Source organism: Denticeps clupeoides, chromosome 1, assembly GCF_900700375.1.
Source record: "Denticeps clupeoides chromosome 1, fDenClu1.1, whole genome shotgun sequence".
NCBI lineage: Eukaryota > Metazoa > Chordata > Actinopteri > Clupeiformes > Denticipitidae > Denticeps > Denticeps clupeoides.
In genome coordinates, this window is record NC_041707.1 from 17,495,902 (window position 1) to 17,509,603 (window position 13,702).

Consider the following 13,702-nt stretch of genomic DNA (forward strand, 5'->3'; position numbering starts at 1 on the left):
GATGTCACATCAAAAAACACCCAGCAATCTATTAAATATTATAATAAGAAATGCCTTACCGCTCATCTTTACTTTTCGACAAACGCTTATGTAAGCTGTAGCTCGTGAGGAATTGACGTGGTGGGTCACACGTCCATTGTAGTCCCACGACACTACGTTTCCCAGAAGACCTTTCCAAAGTCTCGCGAAGCTTGACGTCCTCCTACGTGATGACGCAATTTCTGCCTTGTTGGAGGGTGATTTCATCAGGAAGTGTTACACCCATTGGGTTCTTGTGACATTTCTGATAAACAGCAGTTGTCGAACGGAAGGTAAGAAGCGTTCTTTTTATAAAATACATTTTCTCTTTTGATAATTTGGTAAATTATTAAAACAACGTGTTAATTGCGTGCGGCGATAGATGGTGTTAACACCACATTGCCAAAAATAATGATTTGACTTATTTCTTATTTGAAGTGTTTTCGCCGCAAATGATGCAACCAGCCTCAGTCGTCGCCGAGCCAGTCGCCGCACTTTGTAGGCTGCAGATGCTTAGTGGAAAGGCGCCGATGAGCCATATAATAATTGATCAAATATGAACATGAGGAAAACGGGGGAATGACTGCGTTTTTTGCTACTCTGGTTGGCACAGCATATACACGCCGCCAGAGAGTGAGGGAAAGGGAAGACTGTTCTGAATCAAATGGGTGGGTGGGTGTATCGTTTGTTTTGCGACCTTGCGCATTCGTCCACGTGACCGCGCGTTAGCTGTCGGGGGCGTCGGGTCTCCTGGATCGTTTCTGCGCTTCCTAGTCCGTGAATTACTTCGGACTTCCACTTGTTTTGCGTAACGTGGCTGCGGCGGGTTTTGTCCACATAAACGGTTTATCATTTGGCCTGCTTTAGCTTGGTCGCCCGCTTGAAATAAACGTGCAGAAGCCTAATATTAGCCATGCACCAAAGAAGCACCGCGCAACGAATCGCCCGTGTCTGTCGTGTTCTTTCACAGGTCGGGCTGCTTGCTTCTCTCGCGAGATCTGGCCGCGCTGCCCCGCCCACTCGCCCGAGTGAAGGATAAAATCGTCGCTTGCTGTGCCTGAAATCGAGAAATGTCCGTCCCCGACGATCTGCCGGACGTGGATGGCGCGGAGTGGCTCGGTCTCCTGCTCCACGACCAGCCCGCGGGACTCCAGGAGCCCCTCTTCCCGGGCGGGAACGAGCTCATGGACGACTGGCGAGAAGTAAGTCTTTGTTTCTGCATGGCTGAATAAAAAATTCAAATACATTGCGCTTCAGTCACATTAGATTATATAGATTAATAGATGATAATCGATTATAGCTTTGTTATAAAGAATATTATATTATGTAAGCTTGTTTGTATTGTAATGCTTTTGCGTACTGGGTGAAAAATAAAGTTTGATACTAATATGCATCATGTAATATGTAATGGCTGCAGGTGCTGGATGGTCTGGACACAGAGGACTTCATCAGCAGCCTGCTGGGAGAGGACGTGACTCCTGAACCCACGTGCCTCTCTCGTTCCCCTCAGGGGAGTGACAGCGGCATCTCTGATGACAGCAGTTCCGGCGGAGGAGCCGCCCCACCACAGTGGCAGAGCCCCCAGAGCAGCGGCAGTGACACGGACCCCGCTTATAGCCCCGGCCCTGCAGACCCCTTCACCGAGGTCCATTGTGAGAACGTAGATTCCCTGGCCGTGCAGGTGGACCACAGCTATTCTGTCATACAGGGTGTCCAGTGTGATAAGATGGACTCCGATGTCTTCATTGATCTTGGTATGGCTCCTCACACTGACATGGTAGGCTGTGGTGGATGAAGTGTGCTGATTAGTGTTGACCTTCCAGATGACCTGGAAGAGAGCATGGTGACTGACTGCCCCAATGAGCTTCCCTGCTCCCTCACCATAGAGGACTGTAGTAAACCAGAACAGGTACTTAGCGTTTGTATTCGAACGCATATTGCAAAATGTACTAAAATGATTGATTTAAAATTAATCTAATCATGTCTGCTGTTCAGAAGCATTCCTCAGGCCGAGAGTCAATAAAACATAATTATTAATTAATACTCTAAATACAGTTATTAAACTTTATTTTTTCAGTTCCAGTTTAAAGATTTAGAGCTGACAGATGAAGAACAAAGACTTCTGGCAAAAGAAGGGGCAACCATTCCCACTCACATGCCTCTCACCAAGGTAAAGACTAACTCTTATTACTGAGCTTCTTACACTTGGCAAAGCATCTGTACAAAAATTGCATCTTAATTATGCATTATGTGTGCAACAAATATGTAAAGAACTTTTTTTTTCTTTGTGTGTGTGTCTATCTTGTCTTTAAGGCTGAAGAAAGGACACTTAAACGGGTCAGGAGAAAGATCCGGAATAAACAATCTGCCCAAGAAAGCCGCAAGAAAAAGAAGGTTTATGTTGATGGCTTAGAAAACAGGTGAGTGTGGGAGGAACTGCCAAAACGATTGCATATTGGAGGCTGGTTCCTTTTGTTTTTTTTTTTACCATGGAAGATGAGCTTCTTTTCTGATGAGCTGGAAACTGGGTGTGAACTGGAATTCTGTCTAAACCTGTTTTATATGACAGAGAAGTTAAATAGTACTTAGAGTGAGGCCACTGAAAACTCGTGTGTTTTTATTTAGGGTTGCAGTATGCACTGCTCATAACCAGGAACTGCAGAAGAAGGTTGAGATGCTGCAAAAACAAAACATGTAAGAATCTTTTGTTGGTTCAAATGCAGTATGCAGATGTTCTCCCCGGTGAACGTGTGATGTAATGGTGTGTGTGTGTGTGTGTGTGTGTGTGTGTGTGTGTGTGTGTGTGTGTGTGTGTGTGTGTGTGTTTTTTTTTTTTTAAACAGGTCTCTAATTGAACAGCTCAGAAAGCTACAGTCCATAGTGAAAATATCAACAATGAAGACCACCACAACAAGCACTTGTGTGATGGTGAGCACTGAACCAGTAGCATTCAATAGGGCTCATAGCTGTTCAAGTTAATGGAAAAATATTAATTATGTTTTATCCTTTCAGGTCTTCCTTTTGTCTTTCTGCCTCATCATCTTTCCATCTGTCAACCCGTTTGGCAACCAGGGGCAGAAAGGGGAGGTTTATGCACCCTCACAAGGTAAGAACTCTGATCCCTGCACTCAACCATAACCTCTCAATCACGTTAATTTATTCAAGTTAAATTAGGGCCATATAACTTAATATAATTTTTTATTTATTTATCAAGATATATATAATTTATTTCTCAATGAACTCATTAACAATTTTCAAATTAGTACATCTGATCTTTATCTGATTTTAATTACAAATGTAAAGGCCTAAATACAAATTTATTTATGTAGTGGGAAATCTACCATGGTAAACATGTACCAGTCTGGTTAGTAATAACCAGTTCTGAAAGTGCATCTCTTATACATTTGAGATCAAGCCTCATTTGGATGTACATGAATTCAAAAGCCCAAAGATCCTCCTGCAGAAGCTGACAGCTGTGTTTGTTTCATTTGTGCAGTGGTGTCCCGGGCCCTGCGCTCTATCACAGACAACGTAGAGTCGGCCTCTTCTGTCGAGCAACCAGACCCAGAGCCCTATCTGATGGGCACAGTCGAAAACACCAAGAGCATATTATCCAGCGGCCACAACCACACGCCCGACTTCCAGACCGTGGATCAGCCTGATTCTGAGACTGGGGTCAACAGCAACTCCTCCTCTGACTTCCCCAGTGCTGTGCCACAGGATGTCACCCCAAGTGCTAGCAGAGCAGAGCCCCGCCATGATCACGTGGGGTCGCCTCCCCCTGTGGTCTACGATGGGACCAAGGACAGTTGGATGGAACAGCGGGCCACTTCAGTCATCATACAACAACATCGCTCAGATGAAATGTAGACAAGGAAACAAAACAATCATTTTTGTATATTCTCTTTTGTTTATGGGTAAGATCATGTAAGGCTCTTGGGATGTGACGTTATAACCAGGTATGTCATCTCCAAGTTGATATAAATTCGTACCATTTTAATGACTTTTTTTGAAGCCATTTAGCTGCAGCCTCATACAAAAGGGAATTGTGTTAGAATGTTAAGTATCTAGCATGAAAAACAGCACTGCAGCTGTGTCCAGTTTGGTTTTCAGCTCCTCTACAACTGGGTTGTCTGCAGGTACTGGGTGCCAGTGGGATACACACATCTGAAAGGCCAAATCATGGTCCCAGTTCAAAACTATGTATCATGTTTATTTGATTGTAATTACAACAATGATGATTCTGTCATCGGTATTTTGATGGATTACAGCTGATTAATAGGACCCTCCAAAGAATATGCGACCCCTTCATTTACATTTATTGGACTTTATTTACGGTATTGAAGGAATAGCATCCAGTGCGCTGTCTTACTACTTTACTACTTTATTCTTGGCACTTTGTAAGCCAGCCAGATATAAATTGCACTGGCGTTCACACTGGTAACAGGACGTTGCACTGTTGAAGACGTGTAGAAAGTGGTGTCATAGTTCATAAGCTATTGCAGGACCTTTGGCCATTACTCATATCTTCTTTTCCCCCTTGTAACAAGGGTAATCATGCTTCCGTAAATTTCAGCGCCTTGTCGCCCAAACCGTCTTTTTTAAAGGATGCCAGCATTATGGATTCCTTCTATTTGGATGGGGTATACCAGTTTGGGGGTGCTGTTTATTACACAGAATATTAAGAGCCAACTTGATTTTCTTTATTTTGATATGCCAGTCAAAATGTTATGACCTGTACAGACTGTCGGAGAGGCATTTTGTTGTATTTTATTGCATTTTTATTTTATTTTATTTTCCAGAAGCTTGTTATAGTTGATCTATACAATGTGTATAATTAAATGGCACTGTCACTTGGCATGGAATGTAAATATTTAAGTATTTGTGTCCCAATGAAGTTACTGAAATTATTGTTTTATTAAATATTTTACATCCTTCAAGATTGTGTCATGTAATCATTGCTGTATTTGGAAGTTTTACATTTACATAGTGTGATGGTAATGTATGTTAGCATCTCTTTCCTTGTTATTCTGAGTGAATAAAAGAAGATGGTAGGAGCCTAGTGGGTAGGACACTCGCCTATAAACCAAAAGGGCACAAAGTCACAGGTTCAAACACCCACTTACTTACCAAGTTGCTCCAGTATTGATTGTAAGTTGGTCTTACAGTTTTATTTAAAAAAAATATATATATATATATATATAAAATATATTGTATTTCAGAAAGTAGTGACTTGCTATAATAATAATAATGCGGCATTGAAAGTGCATTAACTTAAAAGTGTAGGTTAGTGAGTACAGTCTACTTCATCATCAAAAAGAATTCAGAAACTGGGAGGAACTGGCAGACCCAAAGGCACAAAAGCATCAGAAGACAAGTTTCTGACAGCCGCCAGCTTGTGTGACCACAACTTCAAGCAGAGATTATTTAGTAGTGTTGGTAATGAGCAAGTCTCAGTTTCACCTGACAAGAAAAGACGTAGAGTTAGTAGAGTTTGACAGGACCATGAAACAATGGACTACTGAAGACTGGAAGGAGGAGTTATGGGCTGATGAATCAAAATGAAAAGAATTTTTGGACACTGTTGAGTAGTTGAAAGAATTATTGTCAGACGGGGAAGCATGATGGAAAAGGAAGCATGGTGGCTTGGGGTGTTTACCTGAATCTTTAATCAGTAAGATGCACCCAGAACCAAAAACGGCTACAACAGCATTTTGCAGTGCCATTCAGCACCTTCTGCTACCATGGAGCGGCCAGCACCGTCTCCAGACTTAAACTCCATCAAGCTGGGTTGGGACTGAGAGCAAAGACAATGTGACAATGAATCACTTTCACATAATAAGGCCTATTTCATAATTGCTTACTGCACAGTTTTTACTGATGCTGCCACGTGAAAGTTGATTGATTGTCATTGTGAAACATCTAGCAAAGTGAAAGGACAATGTGTCAAGGGACCCTCTGTAACCTTTTTGAAGTCTTATGGATTTTTGGAAACACCTTTAGGGAGATCCCTGAGGATTAGAGAGGTACAGGTTTATTAGTACTGTATGGGTCAACAGGTCTCAGCTAATTTGTTTTAAAGCCCCACATAACACATCAAAAGATGTAGTGTTCGTAGACTACCAATAGATGGTGCTATTGTCGTTCATTTGTGGACTAAAACGAAAATTCCTAGTGCAGTTCTTCATATTGAAATATGAAAATTTGAGTGTGGAGCTTTGAATGTTGCTTAAAGCTCTTGGATCATTTTATGTTTTGTTAATTAAGGAAACAATTTAGCTGTATCTGCTGCAGATGCTCAGGTCTTTTGGACTGAAGGGCCCACACTTGAAGACCTTTTATGACTCTGCGCTGGCCTCAGCCATCTTTTATGGTGTGGTCGGCTGGGGAGTCAGCATCTCGGCTGGGGACAGGAAGAGTGACAGGAGAATGGTGGCTAAGCTGTCATCCCTGCTGGACAACATCTCCCACCCCATGCAGGAGACCCTGACAGGACTGAGCAGCTCCTTCAGTGCCAGGCTGCGGCACCCACGACTCAGAAGGTCTTTCCTGCCAACCGCTGTCAGGCTCTACAACAGCTGATCCCACGTGCATAGACACATCCAGTACACCATAGTGTTTTATTATTTATTTGTATAGTGAACTTTTTATATTATACTGTTGGAATTGTCTTTATGCTCTTTATTTTTTGCTGCTCTTATCTGCCGTGACAATGTAAATTTCCTCCCTGTGCGACTAATAAAGGATCATCTTATCTTATCGAATCTTAGCTGCATTTCATTAAACATTCTAACAAACCATAAGACCTTAGTGGATAGTTCCACAGGCCACCACTCATTCCACAGGCCACCGCTAAGGGTCTGGACTGCCACACACACACACGCACAACCTCCTAGAATGTATTAATGTTGTATTTTCCATTTTGCACAGCGGTATGTTTGGACCAGTTCTACTTGGCACCTTACATTCCACTCATTTCACTGGTTTAGCACTGTCTGTCTTCATTATTGTCTACATGTTTTGCTTGCCTTTAAATGTTGATCTTGCACTGCCTGTGTCCCATGTTTGCACTTTACGTGCACATTATGTCAGTCCATAACTTTCTTTACATTGTTTCATTTCATTTTGTACTGTCTAACCTGCATGTAGCTCAAATGACAATGAATCTCACTTGAACTTGAGATGAAAAACGATATCAAAAACAAACTGTTCAAAAGCGGTAAATATGAACCGGTAGAATGTTTACAGTAATTATTCAAATGATGATGAGTGATGTTGCCTTGGGACATGAAACGTGGTGTGCTGTGGGTGTCCGCACTCATGAGGTGAAGCAGCACATCAGCAAGGTTCACCGCTGATTGCACATTGCTGGATAAAATCGTGACTTTGTGTTGTGCTTCATTACACTTGCTGCGCAAAATGAGATCAAAGGTCATTGACTGATGTTCATCTGATATGGCTGGAGCAACATTGGGTTTAGCTTACGTTTCTTTACCAAATATGCTGAATTCTGTGACGTGTACACCTTAATCATATATATATGTGTGTGTGTGTGTGTGTGTGTGTGTGTGTATATATATATATATATAATTTATATATTGTGAGAAAAAACATTCTTCAGTAGCTGCCTGACCACGTGTATTAATGAACCAGTAGAGGGCCTCAACAACACAATCTCAGGTCGGAGAGACGTGAAACGCGGCGATGGTCGTAAAGTTTGGGGGTAAACTGACACAGCAGACACCAATAGTAAAATACCAAGTAAGTAAAATTAAGTCCCACTTAACTTTTTTCACCTAGGCGTGGTGCTTTGTAACGCCTTTGCACAGTTACGGCCTGTAGCAGCTGTATTAGTCGACGCGTTATGTCATTTGACTAATTCCGCCAAATGTTAACGTCGTGTCATAAAGGCGGGCGTTTGATCCCGTGACGCTCCCACTTACACCGGCTTTCCTGCGCACGACTGCAGCGCCACGGGGGCACCCCGAACCTCGCCCACGTGGGCACTTTGCGAGCAGCGCCGTTGCCCCGCCCACCTCCGCCGTCGTGCCCGGGAGGCGGCCAATCAGAGCGCCGCCGCCCAGAACACTCCGCCCACTGCCGAGAAGCGGCGCGGCGGCGCTATTTAAGGGCGAGCAGCACCGGCTGAGCAGCGCGGAGCGGATTAAAAGCGGCCGAGAACGATGACTTTTGAGGAGATCCGTAGCCAGGAGAGAGCGGAAAGCGGCGACAGGTGAGACTCGTCGCCGCTGTGCAGCGTTACGTTGTGTTTGGTGTGTGCGCTTCCGGGGTGTTTTTAGCAGCTGCTCTTGCGCGTTTTTGAGCGTTTCGGCACCTTTTCCTGTCTGCAGGATGCACGCCATGGGCGCGGCGCTGGAGGAGCTCCTGGTCTCTGCTAAGAAGCAGGACAACCTGACCGTCGGGGTGTACGAGTCCGCAAAAGTGATGAACGTGTAAGTTGCAACTTCACTCTGCATCAGACGCAACGCAGCGGACTGGTCGGTGGTCTAAGTGGCGTTTTCTCGCGTGATCCGCAGTGACCCGGACAGCGTGGCCTTCTGCGTCCTGGCCACCGACGAAGAGTACGAGTACGACATCGCCCTCCAGATCCACTTCACCCTGATCCAGGCCTTCTGCTTCGACAACGACATCAACATCGTGCGGGTGAACGACATCGGCCACCTCGCCGACCTCGTGGGCGGCGATGAGTCCGGGGAGCAGAAGGACGCGCATTGCATTCTGGTGACGGTAAGTGCCGTAATCGAACGTACACCTGGCGCTCTACCACGAACTTGTCCCTTGAACTCCTCTGTTTTCCATGCAGAACCCTGGTGAAGGCATGTGGAAGGACCCGGCCCTGGAGAAGCTGAGCTTGTTTTGCGTGGAGAGTCGCAGCGTTTATGAGTGGGTGCCCACGGTCACTCTCCCAGAACGCTGAAAGGCTGGGACGTTTGCTTTCGAAGAATATCTTGTTGTGGGATTATACCCCTGCCGCTGGAGGACACGCGCGAGCAGAACCCTGCTGCAGGTTCTCGCAGGGTTACAGTGTGGAGAACCCTCGTGGAGGTGATTGATCGCCGTGCGCTGAGCTGGTGCTGAGAACGGGACTGAGAGGTGCAGAAGGGTTGGTTGAGAGCCCGGTTTGGGTGTTGTGCAGCATGGATGGCGGAAGAATGACGGACTCCGGAGAGATGGATGAGAAAAGAAGGGATTTTGTAAGATGGTCTGGAAATCCAGTGGAACTACAGGAAGGATCCTGGCGTTACATGGGCTTCTCACACATGTGCTGTGGAACTGGTTTTGGTTACGTCTACAAGTGACATCACTTGAGCAGTCCTTGAGTTAATGTGGCTGAACATTATTTTGTGTGTCTTGTAAATGGCAATATCTTGTCATTCAATGTCAACATGCTGGACCTGTTTCAATGTATAAATAAATCAGGAAGAAAACATGAATAAAACTTTCTTTCTCAACTTTGAGTGTGCAAAACCATTTTTATTTATTTTTTTTTCTCCCTTGCATGCAGCTGTTGACCTTTTACAACTTGAGCACCCCTCTGCTTACTGTAACAGTTTGCAGGAGCTACAGAAGTGCCTTCCATGCAAATATGTGCTGTCCTCACAAGGACATAAGAGCTTATCGTGTTCTAGGGAAAAACCCATGTCATCGTTTTGGTTTGCGTGCACTATGTGCTGGTTTTTATGTGCAGTTCATGGCAGGGGTCACGTCAGCAGGTTCCAAAAAACAGGTTCCAGAAAACACAATATTTATACATGTAACGCATGCAAATATGCATGTGAAAAATATATAGAGATATAGGCCACATTGGAAACTAGAGTGTGTGTGTGTATACTACACCACAGTAGTACTATGTACAGTACAGGCCAAAGGTTTGGACACACCTGTGTTGCTCTTCATGACCATTTATATTGATAGATTCTCACTGAAGGCATCAAAATAATGAATGAACACATGTGGAGTTATGTACTTAACAAAAAGTGGAGACCTGGTCTCCAGTCACCGGACCTGAACCCAGTCGAGATGGTTTGGGGTGAGCTGGACCGCAGAGTGAAGGCAAAGATGTCAACGAGTGCTAAACACCTCTGGGAACTCCTTCAAGACTGTTGGAAAACCATTTCAGGTGACGACCTGAAGCTCATCGAGAGAATGCCAAGAGTGTGCAAAGCAGAAATCAGAGCAAAGGGCGGATATTTAGAAGAAACTAGAATATAAAACATGTTTTCAGTTATTTCACCTTTTTTGTTATGTACATAACTCCACATTCATAGTTTTGATGCCTTCAGTGAGTATCTACGAATGTAAATGGTCATGAAAATAAAGAAAACACATTGAATGAAGAGGTGTGTCCAGACTTTTGGCCTGTACTGTACATAAAACCAAATTTCATCAAATCAAAGTAATCAGCTCCAAAAAACCTTTGATAAACAAACGTGCGTCCTAATACACATATGTAGGCAGGAAATAATAAGCATGTGAATACAAAGAGAGATTTCAGATTGGACATTTTGAAGCTCCAATGTCTTGAGTTTAATGCTAAGACATGAATGTGTAATTTAATGCAAATATTTTCACATTACAACAAATGTATTGGATCATAAGAGAGTGGTGAAATTACATCTTAAGGGTTCAATGGGTTCACATGCTCAGACTGTCTGGTCCCATCCTGTGCTGCTGCATTTAATGTGGAACAAACATCACTTCATAGATCAAGAGCATAGCTCTGTCTCTCTTATGATCAATTACATAGTGATAAAGTCTTCGTCTGGTGTGAGTTTGGAGTGTTTAAAATGCAGTTACAGTAAACAGAGTTGTGTGCTTTTTGCACTGCCTGCAATGGGCATAATCTTCTGATCCAAAAATCATCTGCATTTAGCAGGTGCACCTGAAACAAAAACTGAGAAAGCATAGAAATGGATGGCTAGAGACAGATAAATTCGGTCCTCAAAGCTGCAGCTTGTGGCATGTTGTGTAAGTGCATGTACGGATCAATGTGTGTCAAGATATGACATATTTTTATACTGTTATAAGTACAAATATCTGCATATTTCAACACGATGTTACAGGAAATTAAACAGTCAAATGGATATACACCATGACCAATAGGACTGGGTGATGTACTAATAAAATAATGATTTACAAACATTGCGAAAGATTGCGTTGAGTGTGCTGCTGGCATAATCACTGTCAGTAGGTGCATGTATGGTTTGGTTATGGCCGTGGGTCTACTGGTACCCACTAGACTACGCTGTAGTATGGTGTGTATGAGCTGTCAATCATCCCAATATGTGCTTCTTTTGTTTATAAAAGCATGATTAAAATTCATCATCTGGGTGTCTGAAATGTAAAAGAACAAACTAAAGACAGTCATCCGAGCAAGACACTGTCCCCACACACTGCTCTCCGGGGCCTTTCATGGCTGCCCACTGCTCACTAAGGGTGATTGGTTAAAAGCAGAGGGCACATTTCGTTGTGTCACAATCACTTTCAAAATCAGATTTTTCAGTCGAGGCAGAGTTGACAGAGACACATAGTTTCTGTACTGTAGATGTACCTCGGTGCAGTACAGTACACTGATATTAGAGGCACTTCCTCTAATGGCCCCGACTCCCTTTATGTAAGCTGTGACAAGAATGACGATGAGCAAATGTTCTTGAAATAGCTCTCCATCACCAGGGCACAAATGTCCCAGTGCTGTGTGTGCTGTGATGAATATGGTCCCAAGAGCCTCTGACATGCTACATTGCAAAAAGCTGTCACCCCCCCCCCCCTATATATGAAGAAAACAAAGAACTAAGTGAGATTGTTTTACCTGCTGTCCCACAGAGTTCTAGTGTTCCATCAGAGAGAGGCTCAGCAGGCAGAGCAAAATGAACACAACCACTCACTGCTTGCCTGTGAGCATTATTACCTTCATTCCGTAAAGTGTGCTTGAGTTAACTGGGACACCAGGGACGCGGTTCTAATGGGCCAGCATCCCTCGCCGGACCACGCCCCATTCCGTGTGAGGTTTATTCACAACACTAAGATAGCATATCTAACACGCATCATGTGGCCATTTGAAGATGAAAGCCACCACAGAGGGCCAGACATAAATACCCCCAGTCTCTGCATGCTTTAGATACTTGGGCCATTGGCTGCAGCGGACGACGCAGGGCATCTGCTGGGAGAATGCTAAATGATGGCCTTATAGGGGGGGGCTGGGTGGAGGGTGGCGTTTCACAGAAATGTGAGGCATCCAGAGCAGTCACCAGACAGGCAGTGGGGGCATTGCAGTGAGGGCGATTTAATGCCCTTTCTCAGACAAGCGCCAGCCAACTCGGGTGGCTGCGCACCTATTCTAGCTATCACGTAGTTTGTGGGGTGAAACGGGAAGAAACACCTCCACGAACTGAAGAAAACCAAAGGTTCTTGTATTTTTCTAGTGTGATTTAATGCAGCTTCACTGAACACCTCGTTGTACAGAGGCCTGAAGAACGTTATTGGTGCTAGCTGGGCTAACTGTTTTGTATTGAGCTCATCATGTGTCTTCTATTGTGCAAATTTCATTTCTAAACTCCACAGAGACCGTGATGAGGTAACTAGCCTAGTGGTATCACAATCGCCTATGAACCAGAAGAACCCAGGTTCAAATCCCACTTACTACCATTGTGTGCCTGAGCAAAGACACTTAACCCTAAATTGCTCCTGGGGGGGACTGTCCCTGTAACTACTGATTGTAAGTCGCTCTGGATAAGGGCATCTGGTAAATGCTGTAAATGTAAAACAAGCAAATTCTAATTTGTGCACATTATTACCTTTTTTTTTTTTTTAACTTTCTTTGTTTTAAAGTCAACATGTGTAGAAGCACGGAAATAAGTGGAGAAAAATGAGGCCACATGCCTGTGTTTATTGTTTATTGGTGAAACTCACAGACTTGGACCTATTGGGCTGAGCTGATGCAATTGTGTGTGTAAAGCTGTAGTGTAGACTGTATTTCACAAGATCACATCATATCTGCCCTGGACCCTGGCAACAAGGAATCAACGACGGCCTTTTCCCCAACACTCTCCTCAATAACTACACTTTCCCCTCCTGTAGGAGAAAAATAGCCCTGTTTTTTTTATAAGTAGAATTTAGGGGTGGAGGGGGGGGGGGCTCTTTGTTTTGATGATGTTACCTAATCTGTGTGGATGAGCAAATGGAGGGGGGAGGAACCTGCCGCAGCACAGAGCAGAGTAAGCCAATAAGAGCCGATCACTCTGAAGGGGCGGGTCGGATTGAGTTGTTGCTGGTGGTAACAGGGCTGTGATTGGTCGAGAAGGATTGTTGCAGTTGCTTCAGCAGGCAGCGTAGTTTATTGGCATGTTTTTGAAAAACATTGTGCACTTTACTAACCTTGTTTTGACTTTTGCTGTGAAAAAGACCCTCACATGCTGAGTACAGGGTGAAGTTTGGTAAAATGGGTCAGATTGGGAAACACCATGCTCTATGAAACATTTCACTGGCCAACATAATACAATGTTATTGTAGCATTAAAATAATATTAATTATTAAAGCACTGTGGGCCAATTTAGTGAAAATTGTGACTCTTCCTCTTCACTGCTATCTATCCAAACCAGAGGTTAAATATGAATGGATTTATCTCTCCAGGAAGAACTTCATTTATTGTTCACCAAAATTGCCA

General features: G+C 43.9%; 2 protein-coding genes across 2 annotated transcripts; both read left to right on the top strand.

The window, feature by feature from the left end:
• Positions 1 to 170: 170 nt before the first annotated feature.
• Positions 171 to 4,958, top strand: creb3l3l (cAMP responsive element binding protein 3-like 3 like). The gene is made up of 10 exons (XM_028997261.1): positions 171 to 311; positions 989 to 1,220; positions 1,436 to 1,772; positions 1,842 to 1,927; positions 2,096 to 2,188; positions 2,332 to 2,438; positions 2,644 to 2,712; positions 2,862 to 2,946; positions 3,031 to 3,124; positions 3,515 to 4,958. Exons 2-10 carry the CDS (start codon positions 1,089 to 1,091, stop codon positions 3,886 to 3,888), a joined length of 1,377 nt encoding a protein of 458 aa, XP_028853094.1. The 5' UTR covers positions 171 to 311; positions 989 to 1,088; the 3' UTR covers positions 3,889 to 4,958.
• A 3,166-nt stretch (positions 4,959 to 8,124) lies between these two features.
• gadd45ga (growth arrest and DNA-damage-inducible, gamma a) lies at positions 8,125 to 9,492 on the top strand. Its single transcript, XM_028997554.1, has 4 exons — positions 8,125 to 8,251; positions 8,370 to 8,471; positions 8,556 to 8,766; positions 8,843 to 9,492. Exons 1-4 carry the CDS (start codon positions 8,202 to 8,204, stop codon positions 8,954 to 8,956), a joined length of 477 nt encoding a protein of 158 aa, XP_028853387.1. The 5' UTR covers positions 8,125 to 8,201; the 3' UTR covers positions 8,957 to 9,492.
• The last annotated feature ends 4,210 nt before the right edge of the window (positions 9,493 to 13,702 follow it).